At 37.5% G+C, this 20,361-nt stretch overlaps 1 protein-coding gene across 1 annotated transcript in view; it reads left to right on the top strand.

Moving 5' to 3' along the window:
• The window catches only part of KCNH7 (potassium voltage-gated channel subfamily H member 7), a 242,720-nt gene that overhangs the window by 157,813 nt on the left and 64,546 nt on the right, over window positions 1-20,361 (top strand). Inside the window, exons 4-6 of the mRNA XM_059820291.1 lie at window positions 3,173-3,597; window positions 7,855-7,875; window positions 11,685-11,899. Of these exons, the coding sequence (XP_059676274.1) occupies window positions 3,173-3,597; window positions 7,855-7,875; window positions 11,685-11,899 (661 nt within the window). The remainder of the gene's footprint in view (window positions 1-3,172; window positions 3,598-7,854; window positions 7,876-11,684; window positions 11,900-20,361) is intronic.

The following is a 20,361-nucleotide window of genomic DNA, read 5'->3' as shown; positions in this document are numbered from 1 at the left end:
GAGTCTTAGCAAGAAGCAAAATTCTCACTGAGTATTCTTTCCAGCTGAACTGCAGTTAGACAGCTAAATCAGTAATGCAGTATAACATGGTCATATTAACTTGGTGAAGCAGAAAAGACCATCTGCACCACCATGAATATGACTAAAATAGAGTGTTAGCAAAAAGCCTTTAACAGTGTCTAATGCCAGAAAACCTTATGAATGGTATTTTTAAGAAGTTCAATGTAATCGATGAAAAAAGAATTCTAGTATTTGTTTCACTTTTGAGGCAATAAGCTTTCAAAATTGATTTATAAACTGCTTTACAACTCAATTTTAAGTGCCTTTAAAAATAACAAAATAATTTTTTACATGCTTCACTAATTTAAACTGTAAGCAATTTGTTCAAGTATACTTAGTAAGTTAGAAGAAATATGCATGTTCCCAAGGTGCACTCTGCTGAATATCACTGTGCAGGTAGAAAATTGACACCTCTAGCTGCTGTTTAAAACGTACATGACTGGTTTTCTGTAATAGAGATTTCTGTCTACTGTACTGTTGTGTGCGTGTATGCATTAGAGTAATAGATTCAATGCTAAATATTTGGAATTCAACAAGCTTTTTCAGAAATTGTCAAGGAAAAAAAGGAAGATTGTTACATGGATTTATATTTTAAAGTAGGGAACAAAAGGCTGGAAATAAATGGCCAGATTTCTAAATACTGAGATGGTATCAGTAGAACCTCATGGGTTCTTTATTATTTAATACATTTTCAATTACTTGGATAAAAAAGGTGCAAACAGAGAGGCGAGAATGTTTGTGGATGTCACAAAATTATTCAGAATATGATACGAAATTTACAGACATGTCCTATGATACTGATTGGCCGAGGGATAAAACAGCAAACGAAATTTTGTACCGACATAATAATAGAGACTAAATTATCTGTTACCAGTTAAGAAAGAAATCTCTCAGCTGTTGTGAAAATATCTTAAATTAGCATAGGCTAGGAAGATAGCTCAAAAAGGCAATCAAATTTCAGGAATTATAAGAAAAGGAACTAAGATTAAAACAAAAAGCTGTTATGTCACTGCATTGATCCCTGAGTCTGAGAGTAGCTTAGGCCACTGTCAAAAATTATTACATTAGAAATGAAATGGAACTGAGAAGAGTGAGAAGGATGATCAGAGATACACAATACAGTTACACTAGCATCCTTCAGCTTGGAAAAGAAGTATACAAAGAGGAATGCGACAGATGTATGAAAAGCTGTAAACATTATTGAGACTGAAGAAAGGGAGCAATTATTAGCTATTTTTCATATCATAAGAACTAGCACCCTCCCCAAGGCAACAGATTTATAGCAAGCAAGGGGAAGTACTTTTTCACAAAGGTATACTAAAATGATGGAACTGTCTCCTATAGGATGCTTTGCAGATCAAAGTACATCTGTGTTTCAAAAGCACTAAGACAAATTCGTGGAAGAAAGGTACACCAAACATTCAGTTTGTGGTTTGAACACAATCTCCGGCTCAGAAAGTTTCTGAACCGTAGATAGCCAGAAACTGAGTAAATTTACTGGGAGAAAGAACACAATGCAGTGGTTCTTAAACTCCTTCTCCATGTATCCACTACTGGAAAATATCAGAGGTCCAACAATGTGCTAGATGGACCTATGGTGTTACACAGTATAGCAACTTTAGCTCTTACACAGGTTTTCCTTTAAGATGAGCAGGGCACTCTCATTCATTTAGAATTCAAAATAAATTCAACACTAAATATATAGGACATTCATTTTAAAACATTAAACAATTAAGCTGTGTCATCAATTGCTCTGCATTTACTGTTGGTCATAGGCATCAATGAATGCCTGTTTCAAAATATTTCAGTATGGGATGATAAATTTCAGTACTAAATATTAATGAATGTTGGCTAACTACAAATGCTGGCAATTAAAACTGACTAAAAAAAAATTAAATTTTATCCCAAACAGAATTTCTTATCCCCGTAAAAGGGAATAACAAGACATTTCGAGATGTCCTCTGAGAAATCATTTTGCTATTGATTGACTGTGGAAAACACTCATGTAGCAAAATGATGAGTGACAAGTAGCTGTTAGATAAGACAGACCATTTATGCAATGACATCTGATCATTTCAGTTATTTAAATTATTTTGTTAAATTTTTTTTAGCATTTCTTTTTGTAAACTGTTTACTATGTTTTCTGTACATCAGAAGTCCCTGTGCCTCCATCTGTGAGTTGTATTACATAATACCTTACAATATTTGCTATCTGGTTTGGTTTTTTTAGAGGAACAGTCTAGATTTTACAGTTCTTCCCCTATTTTTTCTTTATTTGCACCATACTTTACACTTCCTCTCAGCTACTGATATTTCTTACCATTACACAAAGTTGTTAGTTTTCCACACACTCAGAATAGCCTACTCTGCCATTCAGTATACCACACCCAACTAAGACCACACCCATGCAAATGTACAAAAGATAATTCCATTGTATAGGTGCAACTGAGGCTTGAGAGCTGTGTCGCTGTTTTTTCTTCCTGCATGTTCCTTTACTTTTCATTTTAAATTCATTCCAAATAAGTGTTTCATTTAATCATAAAATGTAAGTATTGGAAACGATTGTGGCAAAACTGATACACAACTTATTTTTCTTTCCTGAAGGATTAGCACTGGTATCCTCCTGTTTAATTTGTAGACAATAAATCAATAAATCAGCAGTACGCTTTTAAGCACATGGAGTTCCACTAATAATAGAATACACAAATACCTATTTCAGGATAACAGCTACCAAGCAAAGTATTTTGACGTGTTCTATCAGTCTTTTATAGATGCATAGATTTTTAATTTAGAGAGCACCATCAGAACAGATAACCTTATCTCTTTCAAAACACACTGTAGAATCAATACTTCTATCCCTATTCTGAGCTTGATAACTTAGGTATGACTGAAGTATGAAATCCTTTAACACGATGACTATAACAAACTCACAGCTGTATAATATTTCCATATTTGCACATTTCATTGCTAAGCATTGTAATTTATTAGGAATAGGTCAATTATTTATAGTTATTATTATGCACTCTGACTGTGTGTGAAAAAAAACAGATTTTCATTACGAGAAACGAATATGTAATATTTTCTTCTTTTGTATGTATTTACATGTAGGCAGACTTTTTGGGTTCCGGTTACCTGGATTGAGACTTTTAACCTACAGAAAGCAATCGTTACCACAGGAAGACCCTGATGCAGTGATAGTCGATTCATCTAAGCACAGCGATGACTCAGTGGCTATGAAGCACTTTAAATCACCTACAAAAGAAAGCTGTAGTCCTTCAGAAGTGGATGATACAAAAGCACTGATTCAACCCAGTAAATGTTCGCCTTTGGTTAATATATCAGGACCTCTTGACCATTCATCACCTAAACAGCAATGGGACAGACTTTACCCTGACATGATACAGACAAGCAATCCACTAACCCATTCCAGATCAAAGGAAAGCATTTGTAGTATGCGGAGAGCATCCTCAGTACATGACATAGAAGGCTTTAACGTCCATGCCAAAAACATTTTTAGGGACCGTCACTCAAGCGAAGGTATGGTAGAAAGTCAATCAGTATTCTCTGATGTACTAAGAAAGGAATAATTGCAATTTTTCATAGTAATTATCATCACTTTGTAAGCAAAACTAAATATAATCAGCTGTATACATTCAAAGGCACACTAAAAATATTAAGGGTCTAAACATGCCAGGCTTATTTACACTAAATACTGCTTTTCATGTCTAAGCAGACCAATGAAATCATGGGGTTACTCTTAGAGTACCACTTACCTTCTGTATAGGGATATAGCAAAATCAGGCCCAACATTCCTAAAGCTAATATTGGTATTTGGGGGGAAAAAAATCAGGTAATCAAGTTAAAATTGCACGCACAGTTCTGTCCCATACTCACATATATTAGATTGTCTTTGACTGTATGAAATCCTACTTCAGAGATTGATCAGTTTATTTTTATTAAATTTGTAATGTGTACATTGTACATTCACTGATTCGACGCTGAGAGACATGCTTTTTCTCTCACACTGGAGAAAATATCCTCATCAACTCCATTGAAATGCTTTGTGTAATGCTTAGTGAAATGCTTAGTGAAATGCCGAAATGCTTAGTGTAAAATTTGTGTAAGTGGGATTTTCTCTTTGTGTTAGTATATCCTTGCAACCTGCAAAATTTACAAAGATGTTTTCTCTGACTTCTTTTTCTACTGTCTCTCCTAATTATGCAAAGTCATGAAGTGTGGTCTATGATTTCTTGTTAGAGACAGGGATTTTGAGAAACTTGGGAAACAGCTTAGCAAACAGAGGTTTGAAAACCCTGTGAATGGAGAGGCACCTTTGAAACTGGCTTTTGCAGAAAAGTGACACATATACAATGCTTTTGCAGCTACTGATGGTCTAATGACTTGAATTGCATACTTTCTATTCAAGCCAGATGACAAGGAATGTATGTGGAATATTTTAAGATTTCAAAAACATATGTCATGGAAGACTGCGCACAGATTCATAAATTAGCAAGAAAATGAGTTTTCATTTTCAGTGATTGTTTTTCTCCTATTCATTGACCGCAAGTGTAAAATTCCTTTAAATTCTCCTGCCTTTGGAAGGTCCACCTCAAGGGCTCTTTGCTTCTGTATATCTCCTAAAGTATAAGTCTGAATGTTCCTCTGCCACCCAGATTAACTCCTAGAATAGCAGAACTAATTATTCCTTCCAGTTACTCTTCATGTATTAAATATAACAGGTAAATATTTCTTTTCTTATTTCTGGGGTTTTTTTGGACTCTGATTTTTTCAGTTCAAATGAACCTGAAAATTCAATTAAATCCATCCTAAACCATGCCATTTTGCTATATTTCATGTTCACATTCAAGCCAAGATTTCAAGATCAGGATGTAGAGGCAAAAATCTCCAAGGTTGAACCTTAGCATGTCTTTTGGGCTTTGCATAAGCTTCATCTTGGTTTCAACTTCCCCAGATATTTAAACTAACCTTTCAAATAAAACACATTTAAAGATATCTGTTTTGCAATTTCTGTTTTCAGAAGTCATTCATATTAAAGCACTTCCCAATTGGTCATTCTTCATACAGTTATATGATGAAAATGTGTAAAAATCAGTTTGAATTTTAAGTTTCTTTGGTTATGGTGGTACAAAGCTCATGCAGAAATCACCACATAATTTAATACTTGCTGCGTGGAGGAGAAAAAATTTCTAGCTCCATTTCACTGAATAATATGTTTCAAATGTTAAATACTAAGGAAAATAAATTTTACTATGAGGATTCAATAATCCATTTGAATTCCTATGGCCTCTCACATGATGTGATCTTTTAGAGTGTAAATATATAAAACACTGCCACTCTGATTTCACTCTGCATAAGCTACAAAATAGTAGAGAATCTGGCCCTAAGTTTAGGTCATACATACGCATTCTAAAAAAGTACAGCAGAACAGAGGATGGCTCTCAGAATTGCATTAGAATTAGTAACCATCCTTGATGCCATCTGCTTCCAAGCTTATTAGAATTTGGCACCTTATGCTGAAAAGATGTTTAAATTTAGCCAGCAAGTCCTGCTTTCCTTACTCAACAGTGAGCCATAAAACCCTATTGTTGCTATAAAATTATCCATGCAAGTTAGGTAACCACGATTCAGCCTAAATCATCTTCTCTGGACTTACAGATTCTGAGCAGAAGCTGTAGATACTCTACTGGAGAATGTAAAGCTCTAAGTAAAAGTAAAGTACAATAAGTAAAAGTAAACTATAGTCCCAACAGGCTAAATTATGGGGCCTTTGATGTTGCAAAATGTATTAGCCAAGGAAGCATAAGGTTTAATATATTTCCCATTCCACTTTTATTTTGTTTATTGATCCTAATAATTCTGAATTTTCCTGAATCCACTGAAAACTACTAGTCTGTCTGAAAGTGCAGTTCAGGATTCAGATTTAATTTTTTCCATCTCTTCCAGTTCAAATAATATTAATTGAATCGCATAACAGAATTCTGACAGAAGAGAATAGCATTATTTAGCTCAATACTAACCACAGTAATTCACCCATAGTCAAAATTTATTCTGGAAGATAAGGCAGTTGAGAATATAAGTGATTTCACGTGTTAAATTAATTTATGTAGCCTAGTTTCCTATCACTTTAAAATTATCATAGCTGTGGTCATTATATGCTGAAAAGTATTACAGTAAAAATGACAATTTAGGATTTAAAATTCATTTGCGCGTACTTGATTGGATTCCATTCTAAATTTGCCTATTTGACAGCAAAAGCAGCAGGGCAGGAACTGTGTCTTCCACCCACCGCCCGAACTCCAGCCAAGCCCTTCTCACCTGAAATGCCAGCAATCCAGGTGTTGCAGGCGGGTACAGGTTCACAGGGATGATTCGGAAATTTTATTGTCTTCAGAAAGTGACTTCAGTAACATCCCTGCAGTCTTCTGAAAAAGCAGCAGGCTTTTGAGCCTAACTCAGCCTGCCAAATCTGCATTACTGCTACAGACACCTGGCACAGAAAGGTGACAGGCTGAGAGGAACTAAACACTCTCCCACACCCGTGGTCCAGAGGGCCCAGCCTGGTGTCCCGTGCTCCCCGGTCCTCGGGAAGCTGAGGAAAAGCCAGAGAGGCAGCAGCTGTGACATGATGCCACAGACAAGGCCCAACATCACCTCTGATTCCCCTCACAGGAGAAGGCCACAGCCTTCTCTAGAGGGGGGCTGAAGCAAACCCTTTGCAGGGACAGGGTTGCTGCTGGGCCAGACAGGTGCTCAGCTACCTCAGCCCTCAGAGGCGGCCTGTCAGCGGGGGACAACCACAGGTGCATATCAGCTTGAGCACAAACCACCTTTGGCAGCTGGTAAGCCAGTCACGGTGGCCAGCAGCACACAGGGGCAGGGCCGCTTCCTGTGCCTGGTCCCTCTCTCCCTGCCAGCCCCGGGGCCCCTGCCCACCCTCACAGCCCCCCGAGCTGCCACAGCCTGGCAGGGACATGACGCGAAGGGAGGGCAGCCTGTGGGTCATGTTGTACACCCATGAATAGAGGTGACATCTACCTACCCACTTGTGTCGCTTCTTTAAAATAATAATTAAGAAGCTAGAACAACAAAAATAATAATATTCTCCCTAAAAAGGTTTGATCTCATGAGAGGATTCGGGGCTGGGTGTGCCTGTGAGGACAGAGAGATTTGCCACTCTTACCTTGCGGAAAGGCACCTAAGAGCTGAAGAGAGGTTTAAGGTATATCTTTCTCCTCAGTGTTTCTCCAGTATTTACTCAGGCGCTGCTCAGCTTGCTGCCAAGGTAAAAACTTTCCCTCCTGTGAGTCTGTGAGTCCTGGGCAGGCGCAGGGCCTAGGGGTCTGTGCAGAGCCACCTGCGCAGCCCCACACCCGACGCAGGCAGCTGGCCTGCACCACCACCCGCAGCTGTGGGTGCCTCAGCCTCACTTAATTACCTGTGACTAATTACCACCTCGTGGGTTAGCACTTTTGACGTCCAACTCAGCACCAGACTTGTAGAGAAACAATTTTGTCATGTTACTGTTAAGGCAAGTTAGCCAGACCCAGTTCTTCTACCTGCTGATCTACTCCAAACAGTTCTACAGATTATCTCTCAGTTGCCAAAGTGACTTCATCTTGACTAAAAGTCTACATAACACAATCAAGGAGGTGCAAAAATATTTAAATTCAAAGCACATACATATTTTGAAGCAATATTTTCTGCTTTTTCTGATGTAGATTTTAGTTGTCTTTTTTCTCTCTTTTTCTTCACTTTTATTATGCTGAAAACCAGACAATGGTCGCAATGTCAAAGGTAAAGTATACATCTAGACTGTACTTTCCAGTGTTTCAAACAGCCACACTTTTCGGCATGTTACTTTGCCTGCTGTATGAAATGTTCAAATGCAACATTCTCATGCTGACCTCTCTAGGGCCAGGTTCATTACTTAAATTATATTTGTTAAACACCTAGTTATTCCCTTAACTATTGTCTTAAAGCACTAACTACCAATCCCTGGAAAAAGTGAAGGCATAGTTAAATGGTCATTTAACTTAATTATCTGTTAATTCAGAAAAGGAAGGGAGGGAGATAGAACAAGTTATTTAACTCAGTGCCATCGTCCTTAAGCCGGCAAAACTTCTATTGAAGCTACCAGGAGTTTTACCTGCGAAAGGATGTATAATCGGGTGGGGCCACTAACAAACAATCTGTTGTAATAAGGTGCTTAGTTTTCAGTAAACTATCTCAAAAATAATATAATTGGTAATCAGGAGCCTTGTGGAAGTATCTTCACTTATTCCTCTTTTGTCTCCTTAAAACTAGTTTCACGTTCCTGGATGGCAGGGGGTATGGTTTCAAGCTTCCTGTAGTATTAAAATGTGCATGCATGAACTTCATTGCGAATTTAATGTCTAAGCAATATTTAGTGCAGTTACAAAATTGTTTCTATTCACCAGCACTGAGCTACATCTTTTAAAAACAAGTTGAACATAATTCTTTATTGACTTCCTCACTTTCTAGAAAACAATTACTAAAGTGTTCAGTTTAATTGCAATATTTGTAGCTATGTCTGAAAACTCGTTTGTGACTTCATGCATGATGCAAAAAGTGTGTGTACCTGGTACAGTCTTCTCTCTAAACTGCATGCAGTGCATGACCTAGATTCTGTAAAGCGACTCATGGACTATGAAATCATTGCATTTGCTTCATGTGTATGTTGGCAAAATCTTGGGGGAAAAAATGCAGTCTCTGTACTGTAAAACAACTTTTATATGTGTATTTACTGCTGGTGAAAGATGATGGATTGACAGCTCAGGAGAGTGAAATAATTTCTCAGTGCATTGCGTAAGCAGGGACAATGGAATCCTACCATAAAAATGGGGAGCTCAAACTTAACCTTAAAGAATCTCTCTCCTTTGTAGGGTAGGCAGAAGCATGTCATTCTCCCTGCTTATTCATTTCTTGGCTGCTCTGCTGAAACTGTCAATCAGGGTGCCAATTAGTGTCAATTGTGATTGTGATTTGTTATGGCCTTCTTTTTCTGCTTCCTTCTATGAAAGTATAGAAAAGGTCCACTAGCTGTCAAGTATCATCTCACTTAAGCTAGTAATGTCTTTCAATTAATTACCATTATCAATGAGGTACCTATATACTTTTCACCACTTTCTAAAGCAAAAGAAGGTGGATTAAAAAAAAGCAAGGTTTTATTCTCATGTGCAATTAACGTAAGTCTAGTATCACACGCTAGAGCATAAGACTTAGGTAGCAAAGGAGAGAGTAATTCCCTTTGGAATAGAAGCAATAAAAGATTTAAATCCCAGAAAGCAAAACTTCAGTGCAATTTAAGCAGCTATAAAGTTACTGTAAAAAGAAATAAATCATATCTACTATCTAATCATGGGTTTGTCTAGGCTCCCTGAGTTTCCTCTTACCTTTGAGTGCCTTAGGAATTAAGAATATTGTTCATCTGACAAATGGCCCCAACTTGATATCCCGCTCATGTGTAAGCCTACTCAAGATTAAAAAACTGCTAATTGCTACAACTATGTAGGGAGATAGAGCTGAAAAACTGCAGTCTGACCATACATACATACCACACACCAGCCAGATTAGCCACTTCACTGATTTGAGGAGATTGTGAGCCCTGATTTATTTTGAAGACCACTTTGTAATAGAGTCATGTAGATGACAGATTCATCTACCTGGGCCAAAAGGTGTTCAAGCACAATATTCCAATTCTGTGGTAGTGTCTTCAGTACCAGTATTTTTAGCATTCCTTCTGGGAGAAAGGTAGTGCTTTCTTCCTTTTTCCAGTGAAGCTGTTCCACAAAGAGTATACTAGGTTCATCGGTCTAAGGAGAAAAAGAAGGACTGATTTTGTAGATCAGTGGTTAGAGCACTCACCCACAAATTTTTGTTTATCTTACATCAAATGATCATTGAACAAAATACAGAAAGTCTTGAGAGCAGAACAACCAGATTGATCTCTCCCAGCGGACCACCTGAACTGTTAGTCTCGAGCATCCTGCCCTCCCTTTTCATCTTGAATTCCTTTCTCCACAGTGGCACAATTTGAAATGGAGTAGTAGAGGATTTCTATCTCTGGCCCACATTAATTTATAATTAGTGTGAATTTAGGAGGTAGAAAGCATGTGTATAAATCCTTTTAAGCTAAGAAAGCAAACTAAAAGTCTGGTTCTTCAGCAAGCATTCTAAGCCAGGTGTGAGGGAAGACCAGCCCTTGCTTAAAGAGTTTTATCAAAAAAAAATAAAATAGTAGAATTCAACTCTGCCTGAAGCATGTCCCCACAGCTATCTCCAGGCAGCCGGTTATTTTTAATTTCACTCATTCACATATTGCAAATACAATCCAGCTGTTCTGCTGTTGACTCTGCAATTTACCTCATAGGCCTAATCCTGTCACATTGGCTATTCCTGAATCATAGCACCCATTCTTGTTTCCCTCCCAGGAAGACAAAAAAAAAAACCCACCAAAAAAGGTAGAAATAAAAACATCACATTGTTGCCCATAATAGAATTAGGATACGGTAAGGTTCTCATGTGGATCTGAGAAATACCCCTTGATCCCATACTTCAGATACATTGTTACTGACTGCAAGACCTGGATTTTTTTCTTAAATCCATAACTGGATCTTGCTCTTGCTGTCTAAACATCTTTATAATTCTTTTTCCCAGTATTATTCTCAAAAGCAAATTTTCCTTACTATGAATATTTTTGGCTTCTGGACCAACTTTATGATGACAGTACAAAATAAGTATACTGATCAGTTATATTGCTTTCTTGTTGTACAAAGAACTCTGTCCAATATTTAAAAGACTAATTATAATGGATATGTACCTCATGAAGTATACAAACTCCATATTTTTCATCTATCATGATGCACTAGAGCAGCATATGATGTTTAAGTGTATATTAAATACTCCATTAATATTCTACATATGGGTATCCCTATTTTTTTCAATATTATGTTGGTAATGACAATTGAAGAAATAAATTTTGTGAGTTTGTGATACTTCAGAATTAAAGGCTTTTAGGGCAATGTTAGGTTAATATTTCCATTGATTAAGTATGGAATTACCTAATGAGTCAACAGGGGTAGAGTAGGGGTCTTCTCAATTTCCCAGTTTACCAAAAGGTGGTTTTAAACTAACTATCATGTAAGCATGAGCAACAGCATGGATGTGATAATAGAGTCTTTGCTCAGTCCAGAGACTCTTATATAATCGTGTGTCCTATTTCTGCTTTTATAAAAAATGAGAATATAGTCTTTGTATTCAGCCAGAATTATAATGGAGCATACCAGCACACCCAGTAACATGAAAACAAGTAAGGATGGGTGCATTATGTACTTTGCAATCCATTGACTTTATAAAAAATATTGGGCACTATATGTAAAGGAAATTTCATTTTTATGTCCAATACTAAATTTGAGTCTCATTAGCAATAGAGTTATTTTTAAATGTAGATAAGTTTTACTATTAACAAGTAGTATAGTGAAAAATAGTTTTTAACTACACTTTTAACATATCCCACTTAAACACTAATGATAACTTATTTCTCTGCATTTGTCAAGTACTAAATATGTGTTCTGATTTTTCAGGGCCTTTTAATCATATCAAGTCAAGTCTGTTGGGATCCACATCGGATTCAAATCTCAACAAATACAGTACAATCAACAAAATTCCTCAACTCACCCTGAACTTTTCAGATATCAAAAGTGAAAAAAAATCTTCATCTCCTCCTTCTTCAGAGAAAGCAATTATTGCATCTAAGGTGAAAGACCGAACGCACAATGTAACAGAGAAGGTTACCCAGGTAAGGTAATAACCATTGCTTTAGTTCCTTTTCAGTTTTGTGGAGCCAATTATCAGTGTATTCCATAGATTGTTACTCTTTTCATGAATGATTGGGATATCTCCAAGACAATTTGAAGTATTTGAGCCGTTACTTACTTTACCTCCAATTCAGTTGCACATGAGGTCGTTTACAACATTAGATGATACTGCTAACAAACAAAACTTTTCAGGTCTCTATTTTTCAATGGAAAAAAGCTGTAGTATGCACCAAGTGCCCCAAGTAAGTCCACAAATTTCAGTGATTCCTGTCATTCATAAATGTTAGTTTCATTCTTTTTTCTTTTTCCCAGCTTTATGAACTGCTGATTAATGCAAGGCACAACCTGGTAACAAATGGTAGGTGATTGTGCCACTGGTATAGGTATCATAGTTACATCTTGTAATTTCTGTTCCAGTTCTTTGGCTTTTCATAATGCTCTTTCCTGTGGGTATCTTTTCCATATGTATACATCAAAAAGGCTGTAAAAATGAAACGCAGATACCTTTGGACTGGATGTATGATATATTCTGTCATACTTGGGAATGAGGCATATAATTGAAACAAAACTGAAAACAATACAAGGTAGCATATTTCTTCACTCTAAGACAGATACAGTGCCCTCTGAAGGCAACAAAACTTTTCAGCTAAATTCAGTATTAATATTACATTTGTGTTGTAACATCATATGGAGATTAGCAAGGACAGGCTACCAATGTGCAACATACTGGAAAAAAATACTAAGACATGACAGTATCCCAAATAACTTTTATAGTCTTAGTAAGCAGAGGGTCAGCCCTTAAATGCCCATCCACTGACAGACTGAAAGAGGTTAGAAGTGCCTTGTATTAGAATGCAGATAGAGATTCCATAAGGAAGGTCTTGCCAAGAGAGGCTTTTGACTTACTGCTGACCTGCCTTCCATAGACTAGACTGCAGCTTCTCTACGTTGCTACTATCCCACGTATTTTCCATGATCCTACTCCCTTTGACGGATATAAAAAGGAATGTATTGTACACCCTCCTAGAGAAATAGAGATAAAAGTTCTATCAGTTCTATATTGAGATAAGTTAGTGCCTAAAAACTAATTGGATTTTTATCTTTCATATATTTTGTCTTTGATAGCTAACTTGAATCTGCAACTATTGTACTTTCTTCCCTGGTCAGTTGCGAAAGATTTAATCTCTTCCAGATCCATTTTGATAAGTTTTAAATTATTCATAGTAGTTATACATAGAAATCCTTTCACAGATAATATGGCAAAAAGTCAAGTTACATTAAAAAAATGAATTTTTTTAAGTTATGTAAGCATAAGTCAAAGTTGATTGTTTTTTCAGAATTCTGACTGGCTAATTAGTGCTAGAGTGCCAAGGTTCTATGTACTAATGACACTGTTATGGGGAAAAAAAAAATTAAAAAATCTATGTTCATTCTCCGAACAAGTTAGATATTATGAAAAGGTCCCATAGAAATGGCTTGGATCAGCTAAACCTTCCAGAAACATTGATAATAACTAAATTAAAAATTAAATTTTGAAATGCTCTATAAAATCTTTACACTTCACAAAAGACTTCAAATTTAATTTGATATTGGTTTATGTCCTTTTCTAGAACTATCCCAACCAATGTACAGAACACAGTTTGTGTAACAAACTTTTATAACATACCATTCATCATAATTGGAAAGAATTCCCCACAGCTGTTCCTTTCTCTTTTATTATATTCAGTTATCAATGTTTTTAGTTGCTGCTGCATCCTAAACTCTAGGATTAGGTACAAGGAGAAATTCCTAGGAGATATAAATAAATGTAGGTCTACTGAATTTGATAGTCAAAGATCTAGTTAGCTAGTTTTCATTAATTAGATTAGAAATAGACATTTAGAAGATGAAAATGGCTAGTTTTAGTCCTGTTTATGTTTCTAAACCCCAGTGATTTCAATATGTTTTATAAGAGTCAGCACTTTGAAGTTTCCACTGCATGTCTGCCTGTCTTTTTAAAATCTAAATCTCTTTGTAAAACTTGTCATAGGCCCATAGATACATTTTGTATCTGCAGAATAGTGGCAAAGTGGTTTTGGAAGGGTTGAGCACAGTGTTGAGAATAGAATATGTCAGAAACATGAGATGAGATAATTAGGATAGGCTCATGCTGGCACAGTCCTCTGATACTTAGATCTGCTGAAACAGCATCAAAAACGTACAGAGGGAAATATGACCTATTTAATCTGTGGGACAATATCATTAAAAGAGCAAATGAGTATAAAATGGTCATAGTAAGTTAAAAGGTCACCCTTAATCAGAGTAGTGACATTCTGAAATAGTTTTATAATAAAAGAAGTTAGGACAGGAATTCCAAATGTCTTTAGACAGAGCCTGAGAAATGTAGTAAAGGGACAGATAACATGATGTGCTTCTCTGGAATTGCAGGACTTGGTGACATGGAAGGCCACTTCCAGTCACATATTGCACCATTCAAACATTCATCCATCTCTCTCTTTGTAAACCTCATTGTGTATCTAACTCCCTTTCCTTTCCTCAGCTTTGCTGAGAAATTTGGTCCTGCTGCTATAACCTGACATTTCCACTACTGTGGCTCCTGTCACTGTACAACTCAAAATGCAGAGACATGGACTCTGGTATGCACCACACTAAGGTATCAGTGAGCCTCACAGTTGGATCACTGCACTCTGAATTCTCTCTCATGCATCAATAATATCAAACCGAGTATCACCATCACAGGATACAAGAACAAGTTCTTCTTTCTAGAGATACCAGCTGTATGACTTCTATCATATCCACAAGCTGGAGAAGTAATTCAGGTTGTGAAGACAGTGAAAAAGGAGGGAGGGCACATCGCTACCTTCACAACATAGAGGGATAATAATGAATTAAATAAATAAAAGAGTCATGGCCATTGTGTTTAGAGGAAGTGGTACACTTTCAGAAAACATTTAAAGAGGAGTGAGATGCTTTAGCAGTAAGATTTTAGTAGAATAAATTAGGAGCAGATGGGAGAAAAAAGTTTAGAAAATAATGTCAGAAGGAACAGAAGACATTGTGGGACAGTGGTTGATACTTTGAGTGAAAAATATGAACTTTGGAATTCAGGTGGAGAAAATAACTTTTGACTTCAGAAATTAATAAATAAATAAGCAAATAAATAAAATCCTCAGCACCTTACCTTTTAAGTAATACAAGTAAATGAATCTCTTAAAAAAGAGCTAGGTTATAAATTCTACTGCAAAGACCCTTAAAATATCATCTCACTACTGAACAGGAGAGGTCAGGACATTATGTAGAGATGAATATTGCCTTAGGATATAGCTTGCAGTGAAGTGCTGCACATGTGATGGTCCTGAATGAGTAGATACCCCAATCTCTTGGCCTTTCACCTGGGTCTTCGCTGACTGAAACTCCTTGTGTAATGCAGAGTAGCATAACATGTTCTGGATGCCTATTTCTGCATAACATTGACTTTTACTGAGAGGAATAGCCCAGGAGTAGCTGCCAGATAGCCCTTATTGAAAAACTGGCATTGTCATAGCCCAATGTAGATATTTGTCACTAAAATTAAATTTATGTTTCCATTCCACTTTACTAGAAGTTGGGGGTTTTTTAATGTTTCATTTTATAATTTCCAGAGGTGCTAAGCTAGACTCTCTTCTAGAACAGTCTCAACTTACTTTTTTTCATTATTCATTTTTTATGACAGTCTGTTCAGGAGGACAGTCCAATTTCTGCACTCTTTTGCACTGACAGGTTCAGTTGGGGTCCTGATACTGATTGTTAGAAAGAGAAAAGTCTTCCCAGAGGCACAAAAAGTAAACTTTTATTAAAGAAAGCAGTAGGGCAAAACCTAAACATCTGTCCCTTAAGATTTTTGATTAATTCATAAAGGGGATTTCTAGCCTTAAATTTACAGCTTGTAGAGGCACAACAGTAAGTGATTTTATCTTTTGTTTAAATACAGATTTATTTTAAATCTTCTTACACATCTAGTTCCCACTGATGTATGGCTCCAAAGCTGTGAACTCTGTTGTGAACTGACTCAGAGCAGCATGAAGATTAGAATGGTCAGTTACTATGCTTATTTTCAAAGAAAAGAGAGAATTCCTGAATACTCATAGATTAACACTGGCAACAAACAAGGCCTGGCCCAGTTAATAAACTTATAAAATACTGATCTCTTTATTGTGTTGTTTGAGAAAAAACTGTTTTGTGGTCCCTGATCATTCATATTCAGAGATTACTGATCCCCCTGAAATTCATCAGTCTGTTGAGATACAGCATATGGTTGAAAGACCCAATATGTATCTGTTGTTTATGATTTGTCTCAATAACTGAATGACAGGAAGGTAAAACTCTATCATCTTTAAACTTTTTGCAAATAATACTTTTCAAAACAGTTTCATCATCTACCCACCTGTAGGAAATATATATACCCAAACTGGTTATATGGCTGATCAAATAATAGAATCATAGAAACATAGAATACCAGGTTGAAAGGGACTTCAGGAATCATCTGGTCCAACCTTTCTTGGCAAAAGCATGGTCTGGACAAGATGGCCCAGCAGCCTGTCCAGCCAAATCTTAAAAGTGTTCAATGTTGGGGAATCCACAACTTCCCTGAGAAGATTATTCCAATGGCTGATTGTTCTCATTGTGAAAAATTTTCCTCTTGTGTCCAATCGGACTCTCCCCAGGAGTAACTTGTACCCATTACCCCTCCTCTTTTCCATGTGACTCCTTGTAAAAATGGAGTCTCCATCTTCTTTGTAGCCACCCTTTAAATACTGGAACATGGTGATAAGGTCTCCCCTAAGCCTTCTTTTCTCAAAGCTGAACAAACCCAGTTCTCTCAGCCTTTCCTCATATGGCAAGCCTCCCAGTCCTTTGATCATCTTTGTGGCCCTTCTCTGGACTCCCTCCAGCCTGTCCACATCTTTTTTGTATAGCAGGGACCAAAACTGAACACAGTATTCCAGGTTTGGCCTAACAAGCGCTGAGTAGAGTGGGATAATGACTTCTTTATCTCTGCTGCTGATGCCCTTGTTGATGCAACCCAGCATCCTGTTGGCTTTCTTTGCTGCAGTAGCACACTGTTCACTAATACTGAGCTTCTTGTCCACCAGGATCCCCAGGTCCCTTTCCACAGGGCTGCTCCCCAGCCAGGAAGATCCCAGTTTGTGCTGCACTCCTGGATTATGTTTCCCCAGGTGCAAGACCTTACATTTTTCTTTGTTGAACTTCATAAGGTTCTTGTCAGCCTACTCTTCCAGCCTATCCAGGTCTTCCTGCAGGGTGGCACTTCCTTCTGAAGTGTCCACTTCCCCACTCAGTTTGGTATCATCAGCAAACTTCATCAGGGTACATTTGATCCCATCATCCACATCACTTATGAATATATTAAACAGTGTTGAGCCCAATATCAATCCCTGGGGTACCCCACTTGTGACAGGTTGCCAGTTTGAAAAGGAGCTATTTACCACCACTCTCTGGGTGCAGACTGACAGCCAGTTCCCCACCCACCACACAGACCACTTGTCTAGACCATGTTTCTCTAGGAGGAGGCTGCGGGAAACTGTATCAAAAGCCTTGGAGAAATCCAGGTAGACAATATCCACCGCTCACCCCACATCAAGCGAGCACATTACTTTGTTGTAGAAGGCAATCAGGTTTCTAAAGCACAATTCGCCCTTGGTGAATCCGTGCTGTCTTTTCCCAGTCACGTGCTTCATTTACTTGTGATAGGCCCCAGGAGGATTCGTTCCCTAACTTTCCCAGGGACTGAAGTAAGACTGAAGTAAGACTATAAGTTCCTGGCTTGTCCTTTAAGCCCTTCTTGTAGATGGGGGTGACATTAGCCTTCTTCCAGTCTTCTGGGATGTCCCCCAATCTCCACGACTTCTCAAGGATTATGGAGAGCGGCCTCACAGCAACGTCAGCCAGCTCTCTTAACATCCTCAGGTGGATATTTTCAGGGCCAATTGATTTGAAGGGGTCAACCTCAATAGTTCACATACCAACTCTTCCTTGACTGACAGTGGGTCTGTGTTTGCATCAACCTGGACTTTTGTTCCCAAGGCCTGGGGCCCAACAGTGCTGATAAAGACAGAGGTGAAGAAAGTGTTGAGAACCTCTGCCTTTTCGGTGTTGTTGGAGACTAACTCACCTCTCCTCTCTAACAGTGGGCCAATATTTTCCTTCTGTTTCTGCTTGTTGTTTATGCACCTGAAGAACCCTTTCTTGTAGTTTTTGACATCTCTGGCCAATTTCAATTCAAGCTGAGGTTTTGCTTTTCTAACTGCATCTCTGCACAACTTGGCAATGCCCCTGTAGTTCTCAATGGGTATTCACCCCCTTTTCCATCTCTGGTATGCTTCTCTTTTGGTTTTGAGCAGAAAAGTGATAAAATATAAATAAAATTATATAAAATATAAATAAAATTATGTAAAATAGAAATTATAAATAAATATCTTGATGGGCTACACATTTGATTGGAAGATTGTAATCTGATTTGCAGACATGCTGAACACCCACAGTTCTGAAAGTGGAGCTCTCAGTGAAGGAAGGGTCAGGTATGAAGTGATAGACATTGTAGTTTCACTGCAAGTTTTTGTAATCTGGCCAGACTCTCTTCTGTCAGCCCCAAAAGATTAAGAAATAAAGTAACAATATCCCCCAAGGCCAGTCTCAGCTGTTGATATAAAAAGAACTATTATATGATCATGACTTCAAACTGACCTTCAGGTTTTCAGGCTAAAAGAAGACTAGCAGCATCTAGGACAGAGAGGGGCAATATAAGACCTAAAAATAAACCAAATTATTGAGCTATACATTTTCAGCAGTCTGATTCAGCTGACAAATGGCGCTGTTTACAACATCGTGCAATAACTCACACACAAACAACATTTCAAGGCTGTTCATTTTGGAACACAAGCTGACATAAAGCAGAAAATTCTGAATTAAGGGGAAACAATTTTGATATGTCTTCCAATTACACAGCAAGGCATACATATAATAATGAAACTGGGAGGTAAGCAGAGCCAACATTCCCTAGTTACTGTATCAAGTTTAAATTATTGGTTTCTGCTGAAGTGAGAATCTTCTTTTTTCTGTTATTTGCTATTCCGGTTCTCAATGATCAATTGACATAGCTTATACAGGAATTACTCTGTTTGCTTACAATCATACTTAGCAACCTCATGCAATAAAATTTCTTCTTTTATTGTCATTATAGGTGTCGTAATTACTATAGATGTAATTATAGAAATAGTATAAATGTGTGTAAATTCATTATCATTTAGAAGGTGTGACACACCTGTGTGTGAAAAGAAGAAAAGTAGAGAACATCATGGTGATGGAAAAAACAATAAAAATACCCCAGTCTCAGTGTAGTCATTTATACCTGTAAAAAGATGTCACCGAAACTGGAGAGTAGGCTCTTGCACCAGACCAAGTAGCTATACAAAGTGCATGAAAGCAGAAAATAAAGCCATTGTTTTGATCAATTTCAGAAGAAAACATAGCATTTTCACTGGAATTACTTGCTAGTGCATCAAGTAAAAAAATGGCCGATATAGTTACAGATTCACAGCAATTGTGAAAGATAAAATATTCCTTGAAGGTGATTGTTTTCAATAGAGCCTCTTCTCTTTGTGACAGCTGAATAGGCCAAGGCATCTGAACTGCTGCAGTGTTTTGAGAAGATTTCACAACATATGGTAGAAATGGAGCAGTCAGAAAGCCCAGCTGCTTTGAAATATGTAACCTAAATGCATCCTTAGTTAGTCCATGTCCTTCCCCCAAGATCTACTTTTCTGAGAAAGGGATTACCTGATTTTGCCGAGTTGGGAAAAAGTATCCAGTATCTTCTATGAATTACAATTTCAAGTAATCAATGTTTTGTGCGATCTCTTTGTTGTTACTGCCTTGAACCAAATACTCAGTGATCTGTTCCATGATGCTAACATGGAATGCAGCATATGATTTTTTTAAATACTAGATCATTTTCCAAAGCAATGTTCTTCTTTTGATGCTAATATGTGGGGGAAAATAGGCAGTTACAGGCTTTCAGACTGCATTGTAGTTTGTTCTGAAAATAATGAATTTGATTAATATGTTGAGGGTGTAAGAACTAATGCCCTACAAAGCAAGTAAAATGGATCAAAACCAAGGTGTAGGCAGCACTTAGGCAAACCTCATTTCTCTAGACTAGAGCTCTAAACCCCCAAACTCCCACTTCATGGTGGCTTGACCTTGGAAGTTTTTAAACTTGGTAGGTTTCTCAGTTAAAACCACCAATTTTGACGTGCACCAGCACTGTCCCACCCTGAACTGCAAGAAGTCAAGCCCCTGCTGAAGCCCCTCTCAAGCTCCACTGAGATCCAGAGAACTGGCAGAGTCCTCTGATCCACTTGGCATGCACAGCCTGAAATAATAC

The sequence above is a fragment of the Gavia stellata genome, chromosome 8 (assembly GCF_030936135.1).
Source record: "Gavia stellata isolate bGavSte3 chromosome 8, bGavSte3.hap2, whole genome shotgun sequence".
NCBI classification, from domain to species: domain Eukaryota; kingdom Metazoa; phylum Chordata; class Aves; order Gaviiformes; family Gaviidae; genus Gavia; species Gavia stellata.
This window is presented reverse-complemented; position numbering and strand designations above follow the sequence as displayed.